Here is a 14,027-nt window from a genome sequence, read left to right as displayed (position 1 = left end):
AAGTTAGACTATTTGTTTGTCATTTGGATCAACCCAGGCTGCACTGCCTTTTACTAAATCCATTTATTTTTATATAGTGATAAAAGTGTTTTTGTTGTTCATATATGGAATAACTGGAGTTGATACCCTTGGTATTGTAAAGAAAATATTCTAGCAGGAGCCAAAATTACCTCAAGGACAACTTGGGTTTTCAAGTGTTATGAGAATTCATTAGTTCACAGTTGAAACAAAATGGCGAAAATTGATGAGAAAATAACTTCTGATCAAACCCCATATTTGACTCTTTGCATCAGTCACAAAACTTTAATGGTGAGATACAATTCACAGCACTGTATTTGAAAACAACTTTTAATTACTTGAGGTATTTCTGAGCTTGCTTTCTTGACAACTATTTTGCTGAAGAGATGTGTTTGAATTAAGCAGGATGAGGACCCAGATAAAATGATTGCAAACCTTTTACCTCCTGCTTTAATGTTTAACAGTTGACAGAAAAGATTCAGGGTCTAGAACTTTTTGAATAATTTGAACATTATTTGCATGGTTGTATAGCAGATAGGCAAATTGAATAGATTGCAGACTATTGAGGAAATGTCATTATTTTTCATTTAGAGACTTGTAGTTAGCTTGGTTTCCTGTATACAATGAGTGTACATTTTGAGTAGGTTGTCTAATGTCTGCAGGAGACTTGAGGAATGACAAAATAAGTAGGAAAAGGTGCTTAAAGAGAAATAATTAACAGCGCAATGCTTTTACTCCAAAGCTAGTGGTAGTTACTATGGTAAAGTTTAGATGTATTACTAATTATTTAAAATATTTTTAAAAATTGTGCTAGGAATCAAAACCAATTTGTATTGTTTGGCAATATAGCAATGCTTAGAAAAAATATCCCCTAAGTTTTGCCCTCCTATTTAGTAGGAATCTGATTGTCTGCTGAAATACTAGAATATAATTTCCAATACTAGATAAACTGGAAAATGCTACTTCTGAAAGTTGCTGTCTGTTACAGTAGACTAGTTAACTAGTGTAGGTAGAGGGATAAGATTCTTAGCTTATTAAATCAGTGTAATGTGTCTTCCTTAATGATTTGTCATTTAAGGATTTAATATTCTAATAATATTTGCTTATCAGTTGGATAATGAATTATAATTTTATAGCCATATTAAAATGCTTATCTGATTGAAAATGCTTTGAATACCATATATTTTGGTCTTTTTTATAGCCAGATAATATGTACCTTTTTTTTAATAGTGTGCTTGGAGACAACCTAATGGTATATCAGGTTTAAGATTACAGGGGCTGGTAACTGAGATTAAATTCTTTAAACGGGTAGGAATTTATTATGTAGATTAATGAAAATAGTACAGAACTTCAGGCTGAGGATTTAAACCCATTTTAAACATCATTTAGGAAAGTTTAAATATTTACAGGTGTTCTTCTATCCTGATTTTTATAAGTGTGTGCACAAATATGTACCAGTTTACAACGGCAGTAACAGTAAAAATATAAAACATTCTTAGCAATTGTTTGCTACAGTTACTGCTATCACCAGCCATAAAAATCTTTAGTTGACCTCCTACTTCAGTACCAAAATCTGCCTGTGCCTGCACATATTTACTCTTTTCTACCATGAACAAGTGCGCAGCTTTTGTGCACAATTTTTAAATGCATCTTTCCTGTTATGTGGTATATTTGGCCAACTTCTTACTAAATGGTATCTAAGCAAAACTCGTTTAAATTCAAAGGGAACAAGACAAATCTTAGACCTTTGAAAATCTGCCCTAAAAGACCTTTGATATTTGTGCACACATACCCAGGTTTTTGCATGCCTGCAGGTTTTTTTGTGAGTTACTGTGGGGACAACTCTGCCTATTTTCATTTCCCTGATGTTTTTTCCTCAGAGCTCTGATAAACAGTGGCATTAAATTCACTGTGCTGCTTTAAAGTCTTCCAGCTGTTCTTGCTACAGGCAACAATTCACATACAAACTTACATGACTAAGTATGCTAGTTTGTATAGGCAGTAAACATAGCGTATATTATAGTAAATACTAAATATTTATATTATTAAATAGAGTATGATAGCATCTATGGGTACCTCTCCTGGACCTGTATTTTTGTCATACTGCACTGTCAGTTATTTTTCTAATGCTTTTTGAAGAGGAAGTGGTGTTCATTTTTCCAGAGAAGAAATATCAAGTTTCTTTGCAAGGTAATTGTAAGCATCCTTTGTAAGTGAACAATTCTTTTACTGATCTTGCTTTCCAAACCTGCATCAGTAAAGGGAAGGAGAATCTGTTTATTAAATATATGCTGGACTTTTTATGGGACAGAGTATCTCAGTGTCCCTTGGTTCTCTGTGGAATATGTTTAGAGAACAATAGGGAACCAGTGTATTTGCTGTGAACTGTGAAATTGTTTCCTTTTCCATTCTGCTGAAAAATGTTGAAGATAACACCTGGGGAAAAGCTTGCAGCTTGATCTACTAGAACTGCAGATTTTTTATTGCATTTTTTTCCCAGAAGCTCTCTAAAGGCATGTTTGCAAGGTAATCACAGTTGTCCTGTGTGATATCCCATCATGTGACAATGCTGGATTTCAGACCTGATGTTTACTTTGGAAACTCAGTTTTGCAAAACATTTTTAGCAAAGCTTCAAATCCTCAACAAGCATTTTCTAGTAAATTGTAATTTGAATAGGTACCTCTACAAGGTCCACATCTCTAAAATATGATTGGTCTCTGTTGTCCTGAGATGTATAATGCCTAAATTCCTATGGATCCTCTGTAAAGGAACTGATGAACAGTGATGGTGAAAAGCATCTACTCTGAGTTGGTAGCAAAAAGACCTCGAAAGTACTTGATTACTACAGGGGATACTACCAAACTTGGATACTATCCAACTTGGTTACGGTGGACATATGCATATCTGTAGGTCGATTCTATATGTACAACTTAACCTGGAAGAGCAAGTAGTAAGGAAAGCCAAATAATGTTCTCCTACATTTTCTGTTTCTGTAGCAAAGCAAAAGAGGCTCTCCTAAAAATGCAGAAAGAACGTGACTTTCATCGAATGCATCATAAGCGAGTGGTCCAAGAGAAAAGCAGACTTATTTGTGACATTAAAAGGTAAAAACTTTTTTATTATCAAGTGTAAAAATAAAGATACCTTGAGTTTTTGCCTGGGAATGAGATAACAAATGTGCAAAGTGCTCAAATAAAGCTAACTGCATTTTAGCTAGTGTCTTCATTATGAAGTTCCACATGACTGTCCCAGAAATATTTTTAAATGATTTTTGTTTTTCATATTTTGAATGGGGTAGTGTATTATTAATATAGTATATAGTCTCAGCCAAAAATATGGATTAATTTTCCCTGTCCCCTGGTCTTTGGCCTTAATTGAATTCTGGGTTTTAGATCTCTATCAGTTATAATGGAAATTTGTATCCTACTGAGTTCAGAAACTTTATGGTCATGATTCCTTTAAATGGTGTTCTCTGTACTTCCACATCCTGAACTTCCTCTGGTTAACTTCCTTTTAGACTTTTGGTGAAATAAGGTCCAATTAGCTAATTGGACCTTTAAAACTCTGAAATTTGTAATTCTAAAATGTTATCACTCTTGTATTCTGAATTTTCCAAGTGTTGTACCTTTCCCAAGTAGAACTTGTGTATTGCCTGTCTGAAGGTCACTGGGCTAGGTAGGTAAAAGGTAAAAGTGAATTTCTTTTGAGAGATACTGCAGAAAGTCTGAGTTTTGGTTAGCTTAAAGAATTAGTCACTTAGGTGCTCTGAATGTGCAGTTAAAAATATTACATCTTTTCCTTGATCAGGATCCTAGTTGGTAGTCAGATAATTATAAATCTTTCTCTCAATGAAGTATCATCCATCTGCCAGAAGAAAACAGATTACTGAGAATTACTGTGTATTATGTATGTGATGGATGGAGAGATGAAGGATGAGAACTGAAACCAAAATCGAATGGCCTGTTTTTAAAAGCTGAAGAAACTAAATCCCTTTACTGCTCTTTTTTCTCTCAGTGCTTCAGTTGGATGGTGGCATACTAGCTTTTACTCTTGTCTGTGTTAACCTTTGGCACTTTTTCTGAATGCTAGATACAGAAATAAAGGTTATATAGACAAGTTTAACTGATTTCTTAAGAAGCATTTTCCTTTTTCCTTCATAGGCTGAAGACTCATTATGCATCATATGAACCAGTGCTGAAGCATCTGACTGAAAAATATCAAACTACACTGAGACAGAAAATGTTGACTAATTTGGAGAGAGATAGAGCAGTTGGGCAGGTAAAATTATGGTGAACAACACCTGCTAAGCCATATGGAATGTTTTTGTTAAATACTTTGTTGAATAAACAAGTAACTTCTCATAAAACGATTCACTCCTTATGCTGTAGTTTTAAGCAGAACATTTTAATTGGCTTTTTGTTACTTGATAAAACTTTAATGTGAAAATTTTATCAAGATGGTGATACTTAGCCTTTGACTTGTGTAGTGACACTGATCAGGTAATGTGCAGATTTTCTCGTACAACTATCAGTGTCAACAGTTCAAGGAAAGGTGTGATATTCCTGTGGGTTAGTACATGTCTACCTATGTCTATAGAAGCTTGCTGATTTTGGTATTTATTACTATTTTTCTGATTTTTTTTCTGAATTTTTTCCTAAATATAGCCAGGAATGATATTTATATTACCTTTATAAAACTAGTCAGGCACAGCTCTTCTGTCCTCTGAGCAGTATAAGATTACAAGAGCAAAACCTACCTGATGTATAGGCTGTTGTATGTGACTTTCTGCCCCTCTAGCAGAAAGTACTCTAAGCAGAGATGGGATAGATGAAGAACAGAAAACTAGCTTTCATGTGTATAACCAATAGGTTATTTGTTTAAAAAAATGAAAAAAAAGTGCGTCTTGCCAAATGCATTGCATTTCAGCAGTTGTGTCAGCTTTATGTGGGTAACATGAAAGGCATGGAGCTTGTTCTCTCTCATCTAATAGCCCTCATCTCTCATTTCTTTCTTTCCTCTGCCTCCAATTTTGCTTAGGTCACCTGAGGGCTTACTTTGAAAAGACTGAGAAGTATATGTTTGATATTGAAATAAGTGAAAGAAAATGTCCTAGAGGAAGAGGTTACTGTCCATATACACTTATGCTGAATCAAGAATGAAAAACATGAAACAGCTTTCCAAGTTGTTCCCAATACTATGAGATTTCAGGAGCTTATGTAAGATCTATCTAGTTATGAACTATAAACACTTTGGAATGAAGGCTGTTGGGTAACTCAAAGCACCATATTTTGTGGCATTTTATTAAGACAGAACTATGTCATTACCATTGAGCTAAGGATTAGTTTAGTGACAACAGTGGTAAAAGCTGATGGCACAATATGATCCTTATGATCCGCTGTGTATGTCTGCATTGTTTTAAGAGCTGTAAAAGTATTTCTGAGAAATTCTAGATGGCTTATGTTAATCACATGGTTTTACTGGGCATTTCCAAAATCTAGAGTTAGGAATATTTGCAACTTCATTAGAAATAATGATCAGGACGCTCAAATGTAAATCCTGGTAGTTAAATGTGCAGATATAAGTGTGTTGTGAACAGAAAATAAAAAAGCAAAGTTTTCATACTGCCTGTTCTTTTTCTTTTTTTTATGTTAGATTACAGGTTTACAAGCTGCACTACAAAATTTAGAGTCTGGACAGAATCCTGTGGCAAAAGGTAAAATATTGTTAAATTCATACTAGTTATGGTTTCTTGTTGTGAATTTGTGTGCTTTAATGGTAAATTAGCAACACTTGCCCCATAAATATTTTATCAGCAGTCTTGTGGGTGCCAGTAATTCCCACGAATATTCTAACACGTATTGACATATCTGTGTCCATGGGTGAGTTGCTTATGACAGTATGGAATGCATGAGTAAGAGTGGAAGGACTTTATCCTGAAAACCTGTTTGGGGCCTGATTTTCTTTTATTGTCCACTAATGTTCTCTTAGTGGTCTTTTTCTCTATGGTATGACACTACTCCCTGGTGTGCTGAATACATGTGTATTAAATTTTTCTTTATCCTCAAAACCCCAGCATTGCATTATTCTTGCATCTAATGATTTTTGAACCTGTTTCCTAGTTTTGATTGGTTTGGTTACTTTTGATAGGTGACCAGGCAGGTATCTAATATAAAGCAAATTTGAGATGAAGCATTTCTTGCAATTGGGATACTTGAATTTAACGTGTTTTTCCTAGTGTGTTGAAAGGCCAACAGTTCTGCTACAATAGTAGAACACTTGGATAAAAAGCCCCTGAGTGACGAACTTGTGACAAGCTTCATTAGATCCTACACTACCTGGATTTACTTCTGTTGTATAAAATTCCTGTATAAAAAGCAAGTCCAGGGAAAAAAAAAAAAAAACAGCCACTTAAATTATAGTTTTTAATACTTGCAGTTGAGTGAAGAGAACAGCTTTTTCCTGGCTGTTAGAATGACCCATTTAATGACGACGTTTAGCTGTCATTCTGATGTCTGCAACTGCTTGCCTATCACTAATGTACATTTAGTTGATATAATTGAGGTCTAATTGTCTGAAAGATGCTGCCCCTCTTGGCTACCATGCAGCAGTGGAGGATTTATAGCAGAGGTGTCTTTTGACTTTGCTGTACATTTGCCTTGGCAGTCTGATAGAGAACCAAGTTTAATACATGGTACAGCAAACCCTGCCCCTCTTGGAGGACATGTGGTGTTTTAGTTAAGAGCATAGCTACTCTAATTCTTCTAAGGAGTTGGAATGCTTCTGAAGCCCTGCCCAGTAGAAACTAAGCTCTGATTTTTTTGTGTACAAAAAATAAAGCTACTGATCTAACATTGCCCCCACTATTTATACTTTCAGAGCTAAATACAGTGAAGCACTGAAGAACTGGCAGTATTTATTCTCTTCAGTGTTCGTTCTGGTTTTGAATTCTGCCTTTTTCTATAAATTAGCACTGTGCTCTACAGCCAGGCACACTTCAGTGACCCAAAACATGTCTTTTTGTGGCTGTGCCTGCTGGTAATGCTCTGCAGAAGTGTTAGTCTTGTTACAACAGAAAGTGTAAACCTCTGCTGTAGTGAAGAGCACAGTGCTCATTTTCTTCATGTTGCAGACAAGAAGGTAGAGAATGGGCTTTTTATTTCGCTAGTCTAGGAGAAGAATGTATTGCATTCAACTTTTCTTTGTGCTCTGGCTTAGGGATATATAGTGTGGGTTCTTCTCCTGTGCTAGTGTTTTACATTATAGATGCCCCATCTGTCTCTTTTGTGTTACGCATACTTTCATTTGTTGAGTGATTTGAAAAAACCACTCTCCGGCTGTTCTCAGTACTTGTTTATTCTCCAAAAACCTTGAGAGTTCTTTATAACGCCAAAAAGTGACAAGCAAGGGAGCACTTATAAATAAAAAAAAATCACTTAAAGTCTCCAGCACAAATTATTAAGCTCATCAGCCACCCATGTGCTTCTACAAGCCTTAATTTGCCTCATGCCATGTGTATCACAAATCAAGTGGTATTTCAGTTTATTTCTTTATAGTACCATGTCTTCTCATAGTGCATAATTTTTATTGCACTCTGTAGGTCATACTCATGTCTCTGTGGGTGATACTGTCTCTTAGTCAGGTACATTCTGCTGCCGCTTGAAAGATGGTAGTGTTTTGTTGCCTCTTGAATTCTTATTCATGAGACAAGGTAATTGAAACCTTGGGAAACAAGCAGTGCATAAACACCGGAGAAATGTTTGCTACATTTTTCTGTAAACATGTTTGTAGCTTGAGAGGAACCAATATTAGACTTAAAAGTCCTGTAAGTCACCCTTGTTTCCCCTGTTGCCTTCTCAGGACTGACCATCTCACTTTCATACATGAGTACATTAGTTAAAAGATAATGAGCATTCAGCTTGCCAAGTTGTTTGCCAAGGAAAGATGCCTTTTCTAGTCAGCTCTCTGCTTCACAGGGTAGGGAAGAATGAGAATGCCCCTGTGCCCAGGAGCTGCTGAGAGCAGGAGCTGGCCCATCGCTGCTTCCTCTGCTGCTGCTGCTCCCACTCTCCCCTTGTCGGCAGATCCCACAACACTGGGTTGGGCTGCAAGGCACTGAAAGTGGCTTTCACTTAGGGTTTGTTAAGCAGCTTGGGGTTTTGAATAGTGACGATGAGGTCCAGGACATCCTTTTTTCTTTTTTTATAAGAATTATAAAAGATTGGGTGCTTGTGTATGAAAATGCTGTTTTTAATCTCATTCTACCTAAAGCAGTAGCAGGATGATACATAGAGGCATGTTATCAAAGGCAAATCACTGAATTTTTAGATCCCTAGTTTATACCAACAAAGCATTTAATTTACATCTTAGCTTATGAAGCAAGACACTGTTAGTTAATGCTCAAAAACCTGCTTTTGCTTGCAATCAAGTAATTTTGTGGTTTATTTGCATACCTGAGCACTGATATAAAAACTGATTGTGAAAACATGTTGTAAAATTGTTAGTACATTTTCTCTTTCTCTACAAATAACAGCTGTTTATTACCAAATTATATTTGAAAGTTGAACCCAATGAGTTTCTTTCCTCATGGTTGAATTAACTCCTTGTTAAGCCTGTTAGCTGTGCTTTCCATTTCTGTGATCTAATGTAATTGCTATCAGAAGGTCATGAGACATGATATCTGAAAGGCACTAGTTCTAGTATTTAAACCTGGTTGATCCTGTTCCAGCTACAATGCAACCGGAATAGAAAATCTGAGAACGCAAGCTGTTGACATCTTAGTGCAGTTACAACAGTGTTTTACAATTTAGTCTCTCTTAGAATGGTTTTGGCTTTTTAACCTTTTCAACTGTCATAGTGATGGCTTGTGAGTATGAAGCTCAAGCTCGGTGTTCTGCAGCTAGCAGTTACTGAGGAAAATATTTGACATATCAAATAGCTTTCAGTGTGCAGTTCTTCAGGAAAAAAAGGTTATTTAGGGTGTCTGCAAGAGCAGCTGTAAACTCTGTTTAACGATGAGAATAAGCCTAATTTGTTAGACCAGGCACAGTTCTCTATCAGTTACAGTTTTCATTTGGGTTGCACAGGAGACTGTGCTTGTTAGATCTGTAATTTTTGGCTTTGAGTAAAACAAAAAAACCTTCCACTGAAAGTTTGGATTTTGTGGCCCAGGTCTTAAAACTTGATTCTAAAAGAGTGAGCACTTGCAGATGGCAGTGTGAAGTCTCGTTTGCTTTAGTCGAGGATTTTTAACTATATACAATGTTTTCCAATTTGAGACTTATAAGTCTATAGTCTAAAGCCTATAGTCTCTATATACTATTATACAAGAGTATAATAGTGTGTGTATATATATACAGTCTAAAGTGTATAGGGATGTATGTGTTCAACCGTAACTGGAATTTAGTGCTCCATTCTTTTCCTATAGGTCTGCATAACATGGCAGACACCACTCAGGAGATAGCTAGAGTCCCTTGTGATCTCTCTAAGTACCTTGGAGCTGGCCAACCTGCCACCTAGAATATCTTTTCTTTTTGTAGTAGTAGATCCAAATACGATCTGTACCCTTCCCTGTGTTCCTTTTAACTACAAATATAATGTTCATGCAGTGTTCTGCTTTAGCAGATCACGTACAACTCTTCGCCACAAGTTACTTTTATGTAGTCCTGAAATAGGTTACATGCATGGCTCAGTAACCTTGGATATTGTATTGTGGCATAATTTCTGTTGTTTTCATCTCTGGTTAATATTAAGAGGCTTCTATTATATCCATATATTTTATAGCAGGCCAGGAACTTGAAAGGAAGAAAGGGTTGGAAGGTCCTACACAGAGAGCTCTTCAGGAAGCCAGGCAACACAAAACTTCTGATACCAAAAGCTCCCCATATGATATGGTCAAAGATGCAGTGAGGAAGGGCAAGAGATATCAATGAAGGAGGGCAAGAGATGTCTGAAGGTATGCAACTTTTTCCTGGTTGTTGGAATTTAGTTTGAACAACACTTAATTTTATTAAGCTGTGATAGAAATTCATGAAGATCTAAAGCATTCATATTCAGTAAAAGTATGTAGAACAAGTAAGTAAGTGTTTGTGTGTTGTTGGGTTTTTTTGTATGTTTGGTTTTTATTGTTAGGTAAGCTTTCATCAAAGGCTAGCTTTTCAGGCAATAATACTAGTTTGGATGAGCTGAGGTACCCTAAGCTAGCAACCTACAAGCCAAAACCTTTGAAGGAAGAACACTAGATGTCTGTTCTCTTATTTCTTCTGTAACTTTAGAAAAATTCTGATCCATTTTGTGGTACTTATAAAATTTTTAAGCCTTTCAAACTGTTTCCATGTGACCTGAAAGATGTAAAATTTGGTACTCTAAAGGCAAAAAATGGATCATTCTTAACAGTCATTTTTAATAGTCAATGAAAGTTGCTAAACTTGAATATATCGGGGCAAGTTGTTGATTTGGTTTGCAGGCTGTGCTCTTACTCTCTAAAATTAGTATGAATTTCTGATTTTTTTTATTGTTAAAAGGATTTTTCTACACTTAGATTCTATTTCCTTTTTTGAAGTTATACACTGGAACTATATAAGTTTCTATTACAAAAATCAAGGTGAATGTTCCAATATTTGTTTTTTTAGGCTCTAAAAACTGGTACATGTGCATGTTCTTGCTTACTTTGAAGCAATTGTTAGAATTGTTTTTCTGAAAAATAAGCTTTTGTTTACATGAATGTTTTGGAAAATAGCTTCAGTCTTTCTGTCACCACAGGAATATGCCCACGGTGGTTTATTTTTGTTTGTATACGTTTAGAGACTTTTTCTGTGTGACATTAGCAATGCACCTCCCTTCTAAAAGCCATAGCATTTTTTTTGTTTTCATCACTTCACTCACCTGAACCTCCCAATAAAGAGCCCTTTTCTGTTGCTTTCCGTGTCTGTCTTCTCGCTGCGTATTGGAAATAACTTAATCTTATCCTCTTTCCCCACCTTATTTAGATCTGAATATTTGAGGCACCTGCCATCCTGCTTTGCCTTTACCTGCTCTGGTGGTTAAAAACCTCTGTCTTAGACTGTCACTGATATCTCTAGCTTTCACTTTATTTTGTAAGAGAAGAATGTTTCTGAGTTCATGAAGTCTTGTTTTTTGCTCCTATTTCCACCAAAGCCATCATGACTTTTACAGTAAACTTCAGTGGAATTACTTTTCAACCCTGAAGCACAGCTCGGTACAGATAGTTTGCCTGTCTGACTTTGTTGGTCTTTGAAATTCATGAGCAGTGTTAGTTGACTGAATCTGGCAAGCATTTGTGCTTCTGCAGGTTTTAAGTTTCACAAATGAGTCCAGCAGAGACCATGATATATTAATCAAAAGAAAACTGGAATAGCTCCAGAAAGAAGATCTCAATAATAAGTATATTTAAATATATGACTTTGCTGTGGTTATGCAATAATCTAAAATTAAGTAGGAGGTGGGCAATTTTTTCCGACAAATCGTAGTTGTTTTCGCATGTGCTAAACGCTTTTTTCCCAAGTATTTCATTTCCTCTGGTAAAGGATAATGCCTTAAGAAGATTACCCATGAATTGTCTTATTTTAGCTGCCATAAGAAATAAATGGCAGGTAGGGTAAAGAATCAGAGGTGACGAGGGGTGATCTTTAAAACAAGATACATATATATATATATATATATATGCACATATATGTATATACACACACAGCTCTGTACAAGAGAGTCCTCTAGGGCTATGTTTTCAAAACTATTTGAGAATTTCTCCTTCTGTAATTCTTAAGGACCTTCTGATTTGCAAACTTCTCTCCATTTCCTGTGCCATGGTTTAAGAAAAGCACCTATGTTTTTACTGAGAAATTCATTTTCTGTGTAGATACAGAAATTGGTTGGTCTTACGACTTCAGAGTTCATGCTGGCAACAACACATGCAAGTAGTGTTGTAGCAGGACACTTAGTCTCTGCTTCCCCCAATCTTACTGAAGATGGCTGCAGAGAGGATTGTCCTCTTGATTATAACAGAGGGAACTAGGAGGAAAGGGCATCAGTTTACATTTTCTGACTACATATTGCTGCTACTTGCTCTTGGAGCAAGTCTCTTGAGCAAGTTCATGACAGTGAAGGCTGCTAGTAAAGCAGGTGATATGAAATATGGTGCGGATCCGATGTCAAGATAACATGTTGTGGATTTTCTTTGTCGTTGCCCTCCTGCTTGAACTTTACTGAGGCCTTTGTAGAACTGCATCTTATAAAAATGTTATCAGTATCGTAAAGATATGTTTGTGAATAATTGTTCTTTACCTGTCAATATTAAGGTAATATAGGAAAGTGATTTCTTGTTACTATGTTTTATGGGTAGTTTTTCTTTGATTATTCAGTTATTGATACTAAACACTATTCTATATTTTATTCAACTCTGTTCTGGTAGCTAAGTTTACACAGAGTATCTCTTACCATTTCTAATATTGTACAGGTAGGAATCTAGTTGTTACAAAACAAGGTGTAGCTAGATATTAAAAGTCTTAGTGGAAGAATAATAGGACCATAATGATGCTTGTTACATTTAAAGTTCTTGATGCTGGTGGGACCTAAGTCCTTTTCTCAGGAGATGCACAAATTTGCTGTGTCCATTTTCAAATCTAGTTTCTAATACAACAAAGCAATGATCTGGTTTGCTATTTTTAGGAATTGGTATAATATATGCATATGTGACAGTTAATTGTCAATTGCAAGCCAAAATGAAGTGAATAGCAAATGTACTTGAAATGGGGAAATGATCTCAGCATTTAAAGTATTTAAACAGAAAAAGTTTCCAGAAGAAATGCTTGAAATAATAAGTTGAGTAGCTTATCTGCATTGGTGTGCACACATATGGTTGTGAAAGTACTGCATGGTATACTTAAAATGAAAAGTTAATGTAAATTGGCTGGGGCCATAGTTAACAATACTATTTGTTTTCTGTTTTTCAAACTTAATATAGTTTAATTCATGCATAAAACTGGATCCCTTTTGAATTGCTAAAATGTGATTGAAATATGAAGCAAGCACTTAGACCCTAAAAATATGGAAGAAAGGGCTCAGGTGCTCATTCACTGTGGCATTTATATTTCAAATTAACTTTTTATACTAGGTTAAAGGTTTTGGTATTTAAATCTTCTCCAATATTTAAACAAAGCCTTTGCATATGTAAACATCGCTTCAAGAAAAATGGAATTTAACAATAGCATTTAGTTTTCATGGTAACGAATCCCTAACATACCATAAGAACCCTGGTAGAAACATGTGCTGCTCATTGTTTGCCTTATATATTCAAACAGTACTTGTCTTCTGGGAATAAAAATAGTCTTAATTGTTTTTGTTTGAATATACTGAGGATATGAAATGAAATGCTAAGACTGTATTAAAACTGCTTATGAATAGAAAATCACATTATTTCACCATAAAATCTAATTAGTTTTCATTGGAGTGTCACATATTACGAAGATAGAGACTTTTCATAATTGAATTTCCTCTTCAAATCGAGGCCTGACTGGTCTTGGTCCTGACTAAAACTAGTTACTCCACAAAAGCTCATTTGTTGATCTTATCTTTGCTCTTATATGCAAGGATGGAAGTGAAATCTGTCAGCAGGGAGACTCTGGTCTGACAGACTACTGAAAATTTATAATCTCATCAGTCCTCAGGAGAAGTGTTGTGGGCCTTGGAGCAGATGCATTGTCCCAGAAAGGTTCTTTGAAGCTGGTGTTTTTTTCCTCCTCCTGCGCTGTCAGACTTTGACCTTAGCACCAGCTCACTTAATATTAGACTGCTTGAACAACTGTCGAATGATAACGTCTCCACTGCTGGCACGTAACAACTGTTCTGCCTCCCGAGGGCGAGGGGCTGACGTTCCCTCGTGGCAGCAATCCTGTGGGAAGCTGGCCTGCCAGAATTTATATCCCAAGGTGTGTTATACCTGTGGAGCACAAATCATTCTGCAGACTGATATTTAAATGGTGAAGGTGAATCAAGA

General features: G+C 35.9%; 1 protein-coding gene across 1 annotated transcript in view; it reads left to right on the top strand.

Annotated features, from left to right (window-relative positions):
* The window catches only part of SPAG16 (sperm associated antigen 16), a 227,789-nt gene that overhangs the window by 18,613 nt on the left and 195,149 nt on the right, over positions 1-14,027 (top strand). Inside the window, 4 exon segments of the mRNA XM_088523801.1 lie at positions 3,016-3,123; positions 4,180-4,297; positions 5,672-5,732; positions 9,800-9,943. Of these exon segments, the coding sequence (XP_088379927.1) occupies positions 3,016-3,123; positions 4,180-4,297; positions 5,672-5,732; positions 9,800-9,943 (431 nt within the window).

Source organism: Tinamus guttatus, unplaced genomic scaffold, assembly GCF_059628265.1.
Source record: "Tinamus guttatus ecotype Peru unplaced genomic scaffold, ASM5962826v1 Tinamus_guttatus_pri_ptg000197l, whole genome shotgun sequence".
Classification (NCBI taxonomy): Eukaryota; Metazoa; Chordata; class Aves; order Tinamiformes; family Tinamidae; genus Tinamus; species Tinamus guttatus.
Note: the sequence above shows the minus strand (reverse complement) of the source record. Positions and strands in the feature narration are given on the sequence as shown.